This window comes from Hyperolius riggenbachi, chromosome 3, assembly GCF_040937935.1.
Source record: "Hyperolius riggenbachi isolate aHypRig1 chromosome 3, aHypRig1.pri, whole genome shotgun sequence".
NCBI classification, from domain to species: domain Eukaryota; kingdom Metazoa; phylum Chordata; class Amphibia; order Anura; family Hyperoliidae; genus Hyperolius; species Hyperolius riggenbachi.
The window spans coordinates 177779387-177794875 of NC_090648.1; the positions used below are offsets into that span (position 1 = coordinate 177779387).

The 15489-nt window shown below is 42.2% G+C and overlaps 1 protein-coding gene across 3 annotated transcripts in view; it reads right to left on the reverse strand.

Moving 5' to 3' along the window:
* ADAMTSL3 (ADAMTS like 3) overlaps positions 1–15489 on the reverse strand; it is a 697881-nt gene that overhangs the window by 85335 nt on the left and 597057 nt on the right. For all 3 annotated transcript variants that reach the window (XM_068275326.1, XM_068275328.1, XM_068275327.1), the window contains 2 exons: positions 14712–14865; positions 5685–6741 (listed from right to left, as the gene is read on the reverse strand). In XM_068275326.1, the coding sequence (XP_068131427.1) occupies positions 5685–6741; positions 14712–14865 (1211 nt within the window). The remainder of the gene's footprint in view (positions 1–5684; positions 6742–14711; positions 14866–15489) is intronic.

Genomic DNA, 15489 nt, shown 5'->3' on the forward strand with positions numbered 1-15489 from the left:
AAATATTACCTAGGAGAAAACTCAGGAGAAAAAGTGAATTGCATATGGGCCCTGGTCTGTTAACAAAGACAATTGTGATTATGTATAATAAAGTAATTATGAATGTGCAGATTGGAAGGCTATTCTTTGTGCAGATGGGCTAGTGCACAACAGCATATATACTCAGTTGACGTGCACAGAGAACACAAGATAGCTGCTTTTCTGTCTCAAAGTCTTACCCCAAAGATTGCTGGGATGTGGCTTAATAAAGAAGACATTTTGGCAGTGCAGCACTGCATGGTTCATGGTATACATGTGGTGACTTACAATATCAGGACATGCAGATGCCATTTTTGTCTGTACTAACTAGAATATTAAAGGCATGACTTGACATAAAAGTGATGTCATCAAATGATACTCTGATGTTTGGTGTTTGTAAAAGCCTTAAAGTGAACCTGAGGTCAAAATAAACTGATTGTGTCTATCCTCTTATTATTAATTAAAAATGACCTTTTTTTAGATATACCATGGTTTTACGTTATGTTTAAAAACTTAAAAAGTAGATTTAATGTTTTATTGTCTATGCTCAATGACACATATTTTCTGTGTCCTAGAGCTAAAGTATATAAACTACTGACTTCTTTTATCTATCCCCTTGCACTCAGAAGCTCTTCAATTCCAGGCATGTCACCTCAGGTACACGTTAGGAAATGTACTGAATAATTTAGTCAAGAGAATCCATAACACTTCAAGACTGTACATCAATATATTTTCTGAACAACAGGAATAGTTCCCACTGTACACCAATGATACAACATCCTGTAACAGACAACATTATGCTGCTATCGATGATACTTGCATGTGAATTATGAATCTGCAATGTATCTGGAGGTAGAAAATGATTCAATAGCTACTGTAAGATCCGGTGGTGGAGTGCAATGCGCTCAGCTCCTATTGGATAAGCCGCGGATGCACTCTTAGTACTCGCTCCGCCGCTGTAAACATTAACCACGTTTGTGTATTGCGTGTCAGCATCTATGCTGGCATGCTTGTTGCTGATTGGCTACTTTGGATTCCTTTACTTCTGATTGATTAGTTCTAGTATAAATGAAAGGTGAGCGGCCTCAGTCATCGCTGGGCTTGTTACTGAGATTGCGCTCACACCAAGTGTTTGTCTTGCTGCTGACTTGTGTCTGTCTCTTGATTAAGCTGCTTCCAGATTGGATTACCTGTTACCGGCCTGGCTTGAACCTGACCAAATTTCTCTATTTGATCACCTGTTACCGACCTCGGCTTGTTAAAGGATTCGCATGAACGCTGCCTGGACAGACTCTGGCTTGATTGACCACGCATCTGTCTAGTGATTATACTTCAACCATTACCTGTTACCTTGTCATCATCTGCATTGCCTCAGCCTATAGGTCTCAGGTGGCTTTTTTAGCTTACTGTGTTTATATTGCCATTGCTGTGTTTGGTGTTTGCTGTCTGCCAGTTTGTATGCTACATCTGCCTGCAGGGTATTGTAGTTTGTATTAGGCTGGAGCTTTCACAGGCATTAGGGCTGGGTTATATGTCAGTCATATGGGCATACAGCCTGACTCATAGCAGGTGACCAGACAAGCCTGACAGCTACTGTGTCTTCTTGCAACATGAAGGTAAGTCAAACAATCACGACAATTCTTTCAAGTAAAGCCTCTTTCCTGCTATTAGTACAAAGCAGATGCAAGTTGAGTAGCAGGCGTTAGTTTTGCAGGCCATCAGAGCCTTTCCACTGATTAAGCCATTACAGCGTATGTTCCTAAGTTGTTGAGTTGTGCAGCAGGTGTGAGTTTTGCAGGCCATCAGAGCCTTTCCACTGATTAAGCCATTACAGCTTATGTTCCTAAGTTGTTGAGTTGTGTAGCAGGCATGAGTTTTACTGGCCATCAGAGCCTTTCCACTGATTATGCCATTACAGCTTGTGTTCCTAAGTTGTTTCCTTCTCAAAAATATTTGGATGTATTTGTGTTATAATCATAGGCTGGTGTTTCTGAAACATCATAATGAATTGGTGCGCAAGTATGTCTATCTGCCAAGTGCATTTTTGGCAGTATCTTGGAAACAACAAACTCCAAAGCAAAATATTTTAATTAACAAGATATGGATGATACTGTTTGTTACTGCAAGGAAAACAAAAGAGTATTTCTAAGCGACACATGCTCTAAATGGAATCTGGTTCCCTCGGCTCTTCACAAACAACACGAAATGACAGGTAGGTTGTTCTTTCTCTCTAGCTGGGTCCCTAGTTCAAATCCCAGCTAGGGCATTATCTGCACAATGTTTGTATGTGCTCCCCGTGTCTCCATGGGTTTCCTCTGAGCACTCTTGTTTCCTCCCATACCCCAAAAACATACAGATAAGTTAATTGGCTTCTTCCCAAATTGGCCCTAGACTACAATACATACACTACACAATACATACATAGGCATATGACTATGGTAGGGATTAGATTGTGAGCCCCTCTTGAGGGACAGTTAAGTGACAAGACTTTATACTCTGTGCAGCACTGTGGAAGATGTTGGCGCTATATAAATACTAAATAAACTAAATAATAATATAAAAATAGGAGGAAATGGCCACTCCAACACATATAGCAAGTTAGCAACCATTAGACAGCATTAGACATTGGAGCAACAGAAAAATCCATTTGTCTCTCGTTATCCACTCACACATTCTGTCATATTCACTAGAAAGCCCATTTTGATTTATATTCATTTTTATGGTTACTCTTCCTGTTACGCTTCAGTGTTTTATACAAACTGGCACAATGGAGAAACATCCATCCTACCCAATTCCCTGTATTTACTGCAGAGACAGCAGTTGGTCATACAGCTCACTGATTTAATAAGAATTCTATGGACACTAAGTTTACTGCAGCAATATTTTACAAAGACAGTCATGTCTAATCTTACATTTTCTTCTGTTGATATGTGCTTTATGTGTTATTTGTATTGGCCGAGAGACTGAACAGAATGTAGACTTGTGATGAAGATTTATATGATACAGGCCCATGATTGAAAACACTTCCTTCTTCTTATGCCGCTAGGAGCTGCAGTAAATTCGCCTGATCCAGAACTACTAACATTGAAACATTTGCATTATGGAACCATAAAAAATCAAGCATTCATAGTTATTTGCTGTTCTCGGTATGTGCAAGTAATGGTGCCCTGTTGAACGAGATCGTCACTATTCTCGCCTAGCATATCACATTCTTATTATGCAGAAAAAAAAGTCAAGTCCAGAGCACAGTGTTGGACGAAGAAAGCTGCTGTATGTGCTGTGAACCTACAGGAATGAACTATTCCCCATCTGGTAGTCTGTAAAGGACAGACCACTGAATACTACATAAGCAGCAGAGTCTTGCAGCTACTTATCATGGATACTACATTCCCTTCCTCTTTAGCTCTGCTCCTGAGTTTACTAACAAGTGGCCAGCAAATGTCAAATTATGCAATTAACTGGTGAGTCTTGCAGAAAAGTTTTTACCAATCAACAATTTTATTGATTTGCAATAACATAAATCTTTCTACAGTATGCCATAAGCCTCACTTCAGCACAGAAAAAATCCACTCAATCCTTGGCCATAGAAATGTAATTGTGATGGTACACATCTGTTTCAGATCATATATGATCCTTTTTCAGGCAGAATCCATAGCTCCAAAGTGTCCCTATTTTGGAGGGACAGTCCATCTTTGAGAACCCAATCCCTCTGTCCTTCTTTCTCCCTCGTTTGTTCCTCTTTCAGGACGCATGTACAGATCTATGTGAATATCTGTATTTTTCTCCTGAAAAATGTGTTTAATTGACTTTAAACTTTATTCCCATACTTTAAATTGATATACTGTATTTCTTATTTTCAAATGTTACTATGAGGGAAAATGAACCCGGATAGAAAGGACCAGTGTGGTTTTAATTATAAAACAATATTTTTTTCTTATGAAACCTTTATGGTATGTGTGGCTGGGGGTGTGGCAGGGGCATGGTTTAAGTGTCTCTGTTTCTTTTATTAAAAAGTTGGGAGCAGTGGCTTAGCTAAGGAGCTGTGGGCCCTGATGCAAGTTTTACATTGGGGCCCCCAAAGCACTCTTTATATAACAATTGATACGGTGCACCAAAACCTACCAATGTCAACTACAGTGTCAGAGGTGCAAGAAGGGAATGGGGAGTAGTTTCTTAATGATTACCACTATTCAAAGTATCTATAGAAGTGATTATTATGAGCGCAGGACCAATAGAGAGCTAATACTGCAGTTGAGGGAGGGCCCCTCGGGGTCCCTCTGGCCCAAGGGCCCTGATGCGGTCGCAACCTCTGCACCCCCTATTGCTACGCCCCTGGTTGCGAGGTATGAGAATCCACTAGGGAAAGTAGTGGGGAGAGTTACATGCATGCAATGGAAAGGCGCTGCTAAAGAGCCAAAAACATCAGACAAGGAAAATGCAGAGTAAAAATCAAACACGTCAAAAATGATATGTTAGATTTAGTCCGTGTGATCTCCATGCAGTAGTGCTGGGCCACAAAGATCCCTGAAACTAGCCATATACTGTGCAATGATTTGAAATAATTACATATTCTATTAAATCAACATAATGTAAATCAGTGTAATTTTACAATGTAAAATTCGTTTTAAACTAATTTGAAGATACATAATGGCAGCATTTGGCTAATTTAATTGTCCTTTAAATATATTGATCAAAACCTGATTGGGTGAGGTCTTTCTTCCTGTTGATTATGTGTTGGTTGGGGGTGGGAGTGTCAGAGGATTAACAGGAGCATAGCTATGTACTGCATTGGTACAATACTAGCAATGGCAACATTTCAAATGATTTTCAAACTGATTTCTTCTGAATCTATCTAAAATCAAGTGGTGAAAGGTGGTAAAACAATCAATACTTGCCCATGATTTCTTATCAGAAAGATATCAATCATTACTCTAAGGGGTTGTAGAACCTACGGCAGGCTTAACATAGACCTTACAACTTTGACACAACACACACTAACCTTATCTCAAACTGTAAATGTAACATTCATCTTTAAGCTTTCCAGCAGCATCCTTAATATGAATCCTGTTTTGACAGTGACTAAACAGCTTCATAGGGCTCCGCACCCGTTATTCAATGCCGCAATATAGATATCTGCAAGCCGTTTTTTTCGGCAAGCCTGTGCAGACAAAAGTATGCCCTCTTGCAGGTAATTAGGCACCTCCGGGTGCCTAAATTTACCTTCATAGCTGCATATCCTGGCTTGGTGGCACCGGGCGGGGGGGGGGGGGGGGGGGGGCGGGGTTGGTTTAGGCACCGCTGGGGGAGTTAGGTTTAGTCACCACCAAGGGGATTTTAGGGTTAGGGACCACCAGGGGGAGTATTAGGGTTAGGGGAGGCTTCTGTGTGAGAGTAGGGTTAGGTTTAGCAATAGTCTAATATTGGTACACAATACCGATATTCTACTAAGGATATTTAGTAGTAGAATACCACTCATTTTAGCATGATTCTACTACCGGCAAACCCGCCGCCCTTTTTTCCGAACGCCTTTTTTACATGTATGCAGTAAATGTGTGTAAAGCCATGCATTACAGCATAACACTGCTTTGTGAATTGGACTTTAAAACAATGTTTTTGAAACCAAACCAAGAATCAAAAAGAAACACAAAGGTGATATGTTACTTTACCTTTCAGAGAATTTCACAGCTTCTCCATCCTTACTCCAGGAAAATGTTGTAGTAGCTTCACTATCAGCATCACAGTGGATAAAAATGAGCTGTGTAATATTACTGATGATGGCATTGCTTCCAATGTTCAAATGTACAGTCTTGTTAAATGACAATATATTTCCATTCTTTTGCTTGCGGATGATTAGCAGTTTGTTTCTACTATCCTTTTCTATGGATTTGGTACTAAAACGCCCAACGTTATTTGGCACTTTGACTGTTAGTTTATGATCTGACACATTATCTTCATTGGGACCCCTCCATTTCTCCAGAGGTGCAGGTGGCTTAGACAGCTCATTCACTACATGAGATATGATCTGGCTTGCAAACTCATCGCTGATTTCACCAGCTTCAATGAGTTCACTCATGTTCCTAACCAAGGCTTCAAACTGAACAGTGTCCATACTATAAGCACCCTGTAAAGCCGCAGCCTCCAGTCTCCTGTCTTTAAATTCTTGTGAACCATACATCTCAGCAGAGTTTGTCACTAGAGTTTCAAGGTTGCGCAAAACCATAGCCTCTTGTCCTTGACTGTCTTCATGCTGTAAATTATTATTTTTATTCCAGGACTTCCACATTTTACTCATTTTATGCCATTTTACTCCCAATGTATTTGCTTCGTTGGCATTTTTTTCATAATTCGGAGGTTCTAGGAGTCTGTTATCAGTGCCAATAAGCTTCAGAACAAAGGTGTCATAAACGGAGTGAGCGATGCACTTGTACACGCCTATGTGTTGTGCTTCCAGGTTATGGATCTTCAGCGAGCCTGATTTTGTTATTCCAAGCTTTTTGAAGTTTCTGATTGGTTGTCCATCTTTCTCCCATTTAATCAGCGACTTCTGAAAGCGGCGCACAGGGCACTTAATCACAACAGATGTCTTGGGAAGTAAATAGGCTCTGCTCCCAATTGTAAAATTAATACGTTTCTCCTGTCTGGTCTGAATGTAAACACGATGGATGCTGAGAATTTCTGGGGGGCCAAACCCTTCTTCCTGTTTTGACAGATGCTGTTTGTTTTCTTTGAGAAATAAATAAAGACAAACATTAATTTTCGGTAAATAAATATCATTTGGTAGAAGTGCTTATTTTTACACTGCTTGATGTCATGAGCAAAATACCACCACCTACATGTGCTGAAACATAACCTCTAGAAATAGGGTCAGATAAACATGATATGTGTTTATTACAAGACAAACAGCCAAGTAAGCTAGACTGGAACCTTACATTTAAAGGGCTTAATCATATACCAGACATCTTTCTAGTTACATCTAAAGGACCAATTTCTTGCAGGATTTAATTACAGCATTGTTCTTTTGATTCTACCCTACTGAGAATTGTGTGTAGAGCCATCCTGATGCATCGCTAAAGATGGCCATACACCTATCGATCTGCCACCAGATCGACCATCAGATAAATCCCCCTCTTATTGAATCTGATCAGAGAGGGTCTACTGCTTGCCCATACACTCAAAACAGATTTCCAATAGATTTTAGCATGAAATCTATTGCAAATAGTCCTAGAATCACCACCTCGCGGGCAGGGGCATTGCTAGGATCCTAAGAGATCTGGGGCACTTCAGCTGGAAAATGGGTGTGGCCACACACCAGAATGTGGGTGTGGTCATGGGTGGGGCCACATTTACATGAACTTAACAGCGGTCTACGTAGGCCTGCCCAGCAAAATGTTGGATGAAGCCCCCCCCCCTCCATAAATACAAGGAACAAGGCAGCATATCACATACATAGACAGTGGGCTTGCTTCACTAAGATAAATAGCATGCCTTATCCAAGTTATCACATCTTATAGGAGATAACGCGCCTAATCAAAGTTAACACCCTTATCAGAGTAGCATAGCGAGCACTACAAACTTATGCCTGCTAATTGGCAATGATGAGAGCTCCACATGTCCTGCCCTGAGCCCCTGCGGGTTCTTAGCACTCCCTATGCTACTTTGATAAAGTGTGTTATCTCTGATAAGGAGTGATAACTCGGATAAGGCATGCTATTTGTCTTAGTGAATCAAGCCCAGTGTCACTTAAAGGGAAGGTTCAGGGAGGGTATTGAAAAAATAAAAATCAATTTCCACTTACCTGGGGCTTCCTCCAGCCCGTGGCAGGCAGGAGGTGCCCTCACCGCCGCTCCGCAGGCTCCCGGTGGTCTCCGGTGGCCGACCCGACCTGGCCAGGCCGGCTGCCAGGTCGGGCTCTTCTGCGCTCCAAGGCCCGGCACTTCTGCGTCCCACGCGGGCGCGGTGACGTCATCGGACGTCCTCCGGGCTGTACTGCGCAGGGACAGTAGTTCTGCGCCTGCGCAGTACAGCCCGGAGGACGTCCGATGACGTCAGCACGCCCATGTGGGACGCAGAAGTGCCGGGCCTTGGAGCGCAGAAGAGCCCGACCTGGCAGCCGGCCTGGCCAGGTCGGGTCGGCCACCGGAGACCACCGGGAGCCTGCGGAGCGGCGGCGAGGGCACCTCCTGCCTGCCACGGGCTGGAGGAAGCCCCAGGTAAGTGGAAATTGATTTTTATTTTTTCAATACCCTCCCTGAACCTTCCCTTTAAACATTACTAGGCAGAGTTACTTGACTTCTGTGATGGCTTTCTGCTGGGCAGACTGGCCTGCTGCCAGGTTGTCTGCCAGTCCCCCCATAGCATTACCTGACCTTCTAGTGGACCGCCTCTGATGCTCCCATGGGCCTCCCTTTAAGGCACCACTTCACCCAGCATGCCCCCATAGAAGAACCACAGCACTCAGCATACCCCCAATTGATGCACCACAGCTCCCAGCATGCCCGCCATTGATGCATTACAGCTGACTCTGCCTGGGGGACATCTGGGGCACCCCAGAATATATCCGGGGCACATGCCACTGATCTTTGGGGCTAGCAATGCCCCTGCTCGTAGGCCACCCATCTCCTGTAGTGAGTGTTAAAGGCTCACCTGTCCATTGGCCTGACTCATGTGTCCGGTGACACCGTCAGCACCTGTATCATGTGACACTGGCGCATGTAGTGTCACATGGTGCATGCGCTTGTGGTGTTGTTGGATACAGGAGCATGTCCGATCAAACTATTCAACTGATTCCAGCCTAAAACTAATCAATACGATCAATGGGGTTGCCACATTGCGGCATCGATATTTGCCAGAGGTAATCATTATGATCAAATCATCTCTTTACCCCTACTGCTAAAAGCCACTTTGTCATACCTCCTAGATTGCAACAACAGAAAGTACAATTTATTCTATACACTTTATAGCTTCAAGAAAACAGTCCCAAATATCCTGTCCTGCTGTTTGGCAAATGCAGCAATATGAGGGGCGTCACTTGCATTCTGCTAGTATGCTTTGGCTGACATCCTGGTCAGAGTTAGGGGTGGAGAAGCCTCAACCCACTTTCAAGGCTCACAGCTTTCTGAATGATGTATAAACATCATACTGAATACAGAGCTGTTGATCTGTATCTGAAGGTTGTGCTTCTGTGTTCTCTGGCAGCATGCTGGGCTGCTTATACCAGCATATGCCTTTACTTTACACAGATAAGTACTGTCTGCTGGAAGATTTTACCTTTTGCCTGGAGTGCAGACAGAAAGAATCAAATACTATTACCTGTTTAAAATAGTAGTTTGATTTAATTGGTTTTGTCCCCCTCTAGATTGCTGTCATAAGGGAATATACTGCCACTACTCAACAAGTCAAACTGGAATTAGCATATTGGTGGAATTATTTGCTCATCACTAATAACAAGTATAACAATTATGACCTCTGCAAAAAAATAAATAAACATAATTACAACAGTGTTGCTCAATCCAGTGTTACATATACATGTAAAAAATAAGTCAAGCCAAGAAAATCTAAATTATCAAGAAACTTCAAACTCCCCTTCAATTTAAATGCAATATAAAGCTAAACAAATACAAAGTAAGTCCGTTCTAGTGGTTCACTGTAAAATAAGGTTGGGATCCTTATTTCTTGCTAGCTATACTTCAAAATCCCAAACACAACACCTTCCATGCGCAATAATATTTCCTTATGCTCAAGAGAAGTCCTCCACCAAGCTGGCCATAATTTCCTCACAAAGAACAAGTTTCAGGTTTCACTGAAACGCAATACAGGGAGTGCAGAATTATTAGGCAAATGAGTATTGTGACCACATCATCCTCTTTATGTATGCTGTCTTACTCCAAGCTGTATAGGCTCGAAAGCCTAGTACCAATTAAGCATATTAGGTGATGTGCATCTCTGTAATGAGAAGGGGTGTGGTCTAATGACATCAACACCCTATATCAGGTGTGCATAATTATTAGGCAACTTCCTTTCCTTTGGCAAAATGGGTCAAAAGAAGGATGCATCACTCTTAAAATTGCAAAGCTTCTGAAGCGTGATCATCGAAACAATCAAGCGTTTCATTCAAAATAGTCAACAGGGTCGCAAGAAGCATGTGGAAAAACCAAGGCGCAAAATAACTGCCCATGAACTGAGAAAAGTCAAGCGTGCAGCTGCCAAGATGCCACTTGCCACCAGTTTGGCCATATTTCAGAGCTGCAACATCACTGGAGTGCCCAAAAGCACAAGGTGTGCAATACTCAGAGACATGGCCAAGGTAAGAAAGGCTAAAAGACGACCACCACTGAACAAGACTCACAAGCCGCAACGTCAAGACTGGGCCAAGAAATATCTCAAGACTGATTTTTCTAAGGTTTTATGGACTGATGAAATGAGAGTGAGTCTTGATGGGCCAGATGGATGGGCCCATGGCTGGATTGGTAAAGGGCAGAGAGCTCCAGTCCTACTCAGACGCCAGCAAGGTGGAGGTGGGGTACTGGTTTGGGCTAGTATCATCAAAGATGAGCTTGTGGGGCCTTTTCGGGTTGAGGATGGAGTCAAGCTCAACTCCCAGTCCTACTGTCAGTTTCTGGAAGACACCTTCTTCAAGCAGTGGTACAGGAAGAAGTCTGCATCCTTCAAGAAAAACATGATTTTCATGCAGGACAATGCTCCATCACACGCGTCCAAGTACTCCACAGCATGGCTGGCAAGAAAGGGTATAAAAGAAGAAAAACTAATGACATGGCCTCCTTGTTCACCTGATCTGAACCCCATTCAGAACCTGTGGTCCATCATAAAATGTGAGATTTACAAGGAGGGAAAACAGTACACCTCTCTGAACAGTGTCTGGGAGGCTGTGGTTGCTGCTGCACGCAATGTTGATGGTGAACAGATCAAAACACTGACAGAATCCATGTATGGCAGGCTCTTGAGTGTCCTTGCAAAGAAAGGTGGCTATATTGGTCACTGATTTGTTTTTGTTTTGTTTTTGAATGTCAGAAATGTATATTTGTGAATGTTGAGATGTTATATTGGTTTCACTGGTAAAAATAAATAATTGAAATGGGTATATATTTGTTTTTTGTTAAGTTGCCTAATAACTATGCACAGTAATAGTCACCTGCACACACAGATATCCCCCTAAAATAACTAAAACTAAAAACTACTTTCAAAAATATTCAGCTTTGATATTAATGAGTTTTTTGGGTTCATTGAGAACATTGTCAAAAATACAACTTGCCCAATAATTCTGCACTCCCTGTAAAGGAATGCTCCCATAGTGTAATACTGTCTAAAACAGGGCTGTCGAAATTCAAACATCTTTTTTCCCAAATAACAACTTTTGACCATTATATCTACTAAGTGCAGCCTTCATCTATAACAAATGTCATTAATATGTTCTTCCAAGTGCTGCTGTTCTCGTCCTCTATTAACAAGCACCACCATTATGCTCCCTCAAAGGGCAACTATTATCTACCCCCAACCAGTAAGTGCATAAGTGCAGCCATTATTTCCCCTTAACAAATACCGCCATTATGTATCTTCAGGTGTAGCCAACAGTTTGGGAACACTGTCAGCCAGACTAAGGCATAGGCATAAAGGCTGTGCTGCTCAACTGCAGGCGTGTGAATGATGTGGTCACAGAGCTGAGTATATTGGCTCTGATGTGTCGTTATGTTATGAGAATTATAACACTTGCTGAGCATAATTATATGTTCCCTTGCAAGAAACACATTTTTCAAATAGTTTTTTATTGAACCACTTAAGGACCAGGCTATGCTGGTCGGATCTGTGCTGCGTGGGCTCTCCAGGCCACAGCACAGATCGTAGAATAGCCAGGGCAACCAGACTTCTCCCCTTTTTTCCCCACTAGGGGGATGTCCTGCAGGGGGGGGTCTGATCGCCGCCGGCTTGCTGCGTGTAGCGGGGGGGGGGGGGGCTCCTCAAACACCCCCTCTGCAGCGATATCGGGCCTCCCTGTGCTTACCTCCCCCCCTCCGTCCCCTGGGCGGCACAGGACGGCGATGCGTCCTGCGCCGCCTCTGATAGGCTTCAGCCTATCAGATGCCGGCGATCCCTGGCCAATCAGAGGCCGGGGATCGCCGATCTCCTTTACGGCGCTGCTACGCAGCAGCGCCGTATGATGTAAACAGCGGGGATTTCTTCCACGCGTGTTTACATTTAGCCTGCGAGCCGTGTTCACGGAGACACCCTCCGTGAACTGACATGGAAAGGCCGCTTGAATGAGCGGCCGTTTCCATGGGAAACCACTTGCGACCTGCCGACGCCTATCGGCGTTAGGCGGTCGTTAAGTGGTTTTAATATATGTGTGGTATAAATGTTTTATAATGTTGCTCTCATCACTAATGCAGTATACTCGCATTACTGATTGTAGCTCTGTCTTTACATTCTGGTATTTCACTGCCCTTGTTTACATTCACAAATAACTCATCATTATCCATTTTTTTCTAAAGTGCTCATAAGACTTGTGTAGAGGTGGTAAAAAGTATAAGGGCAATTTGCAACAAGAGTGAAAGAAAGGAGCATCATGTGTAAAATCTTCTAAGCACATTTGTGACACCGGGATCAGTGCTCGCTAGCTGTAGCTAGTTTATTATCATTATGAGCAGTGAGTTCCAGCTCATCCTGTAAGCACTGAAGGGCAAATGCTAATATTACAAAAGAAGATTAATATTATTAAAGTGATATGAAACTCAGCATTTCCTCTTTGTTCTAAAAGATTATTTACAGCATGAAATCTACTACCACAAATTAAAAAAATTGACGCAGAACAGCATTCAAACAGTTAAACACAACACTTTGTTCTTCAGTGGAAAGCTCCTTGCTTCATTGAAAAGCTTCTGTCCACATTCCTTTGTCAGATACATTTAGTAAATATAAGTAAATTGGTAAATTGCTGAAACTGATCTGTACGGAGCTAAAAAGCAGAAAGAGCTAAGAAGTGATCACTAGATATATATATATATATATATATATAAATACAGCAGCTATGCAGTAACATGCAATGGCAGCTTTGGGAATTTGCAATTTGTTAACAGACAATATTATTTGTGCACAAAATCAAATATGGTAAATATGGGTAATAAAAAGTAGGAAAAAACATGTTCATTGAATGTTATGTCAGCGTTTTCTCCCACATCAATTAAGTAAATGTTGTGCATTATTTTTGGGGGCCTATTTGAAGACATTTAAGCAAATTTAAATAAAAGTACACTAACATTTTAACTGTGTGCCTGGCATTCAACTTTAATCCACCCTCCCTCCCCCCCCCCCCCCCATTCCACCACGGGAATTGATGCGAAGGTGCCAGCTTTTTGAAAATCAATCTTCACCAAGCAGCACACATTTCAAAGTCACTGCCTTGCCATTTGGCTTTCTGCAATTAATTACATTAACTAAGATATGTAGCACTTATATTAACCTCATGCCAAGAACATTCCTGGAACTCCACTGGGTTTTTAAATGTGTTACAGTCTCAGACGGCTGGCATCTTAATCTCAAATAAAGCCCAAGTGAAGAAAGTCTCTTATTATGCAGAAGCCGTTAGAATTTCTTTCTAACTAACTATATATTCATATGAAGGCATAATAACCGTTCCACAGCCAAGCCTCGGATTTAGGCATAGTTAATTTGTCAACTTTTCACATCAAAAGCAAAAACTTGTGATGCTTTCATTTGCACATTCTTCTCATACTCAAATCATTAAATCCACATTTCATTGCACCTGTAGCTTGTTTTAATGTTTTCAAAGACCCCCAGGCCACCATGTGTCATATTTATAACACTTTACAGTGCTAAGCCATTCAACACCCTATAAACTGAATCTGCCATGTGGTGCCTGCTTAGTCCTGCTTTGTAAATACTGAACAAGATATGTTGCGAATATCTCTCTATGAAGTCATGGTTTGTATTATATTTAATGTCTAGTTAAAATGTCATTTATTTTAGTATGGCTTTATTATCGCTATTGATCTGCATGTTCAGTGGGTACTACCATAGCCAGTTCTAGACTTTTTGCCACCTGAAGCAATACATTGTGAGGAACCGCCCCCCCCACGTGTGTTTGCAAAATCGGAGAGGAGAGACACATCAAGCTGTGCATGGCAGGAACCGGCGCTACACTTACCTCCCTCTGCTTCCTCCAAGACAACATCTACTCCCTGCTGGCCCACAGCATCTGCTCTCTGCAGATTAGCAATGGGATCACCAGCCACATGTGAAGTCATGCTTCCTCTCTGAATACAGCAGCGCCTCATGTGATTCGGCAGCACGTAGCAGGTCACATGAGGCAACGCTGTAGTCATGGATACAGGATGCAGGACGCTGGGATGGGGATCCCATCGTTGGAACACTGAGAGTGGGTGAGTGAAGCGGCTCTGCGCATCTAGGGAGGAGGAGACGAGGAGAACAAGAAGGGGGAGCCACCTCCTGCCGTCCTCTAATTGTTGCCATCCTGAAACATGTAATTCACATTGCTTCATGGAAGAACCGCCCCTGGCTACTATGTGAGCTGAGAGACTAGATCAATTCTACTACATGGTTTGTCCTTTAAATAAAAGCAGGAGAGTTACCTGTATCAGTGACCGATTCACATATCTCTTATGAGCAATAAATCATATTACTAGATATTAGAATATACTTACTGTGGCAAGCTACAACTCGGCATGTTCTCACATGAGCTGGGGAAGGAAGTCCATTGCACAAAGATCCATTAACAATGACCAATTGTCCCTTGGCTGTTATCTTCTGACAAACCAATGTTCGTCTCTGGATTCCAATGCCACATCTCACAGAGCACTGTAATAAGGCACACATACAGAACAATTAAACTGCTCATAATGTAGGCAACGGAGGAGGCTTTCCCTTTCAAATATAGGCATGAAAAAACTATTATACTGTATATTAAAGTGGACCTGAACTCAGAACGTCCTCACTGCTCTGAAAGATATGCAACAGCATAATAACCTTTAAACAAAAACATTTCTTTGTTACAGCTGATACAAATCCTACAATAAATCTGGACTGCTTTTACTTCCTGCTTTCATGAAAGCAGACATATTGTTAACAGCCTGTGCTTTCAAATGAGCTTATATGCCATCTCTGCCATGGCAGTCTTGTGACACAGGGGAGAGATCAAATTACAACTTGTGATTAGACACAATGAGGGGGAATTAGACAGGCTAAACTCTCTAAATACATACAGGGCACATTTTTCTATGCTTTCCTTCAGTCCTGTGCAAGAGTTCAGGTCCACTTTAAGTCAATGTTTTACTACATGATTTTTGCTATTTACTACATGATTTTTCCTACCTGGTGGACTCTATTATAATCTTTCAAACCTACTGTATGTTATGTACAGGCAAATCAACAATTGGTCTCCTGCAATAAAGCCTCACTAAATTAAATTATAAAACAAAGCAT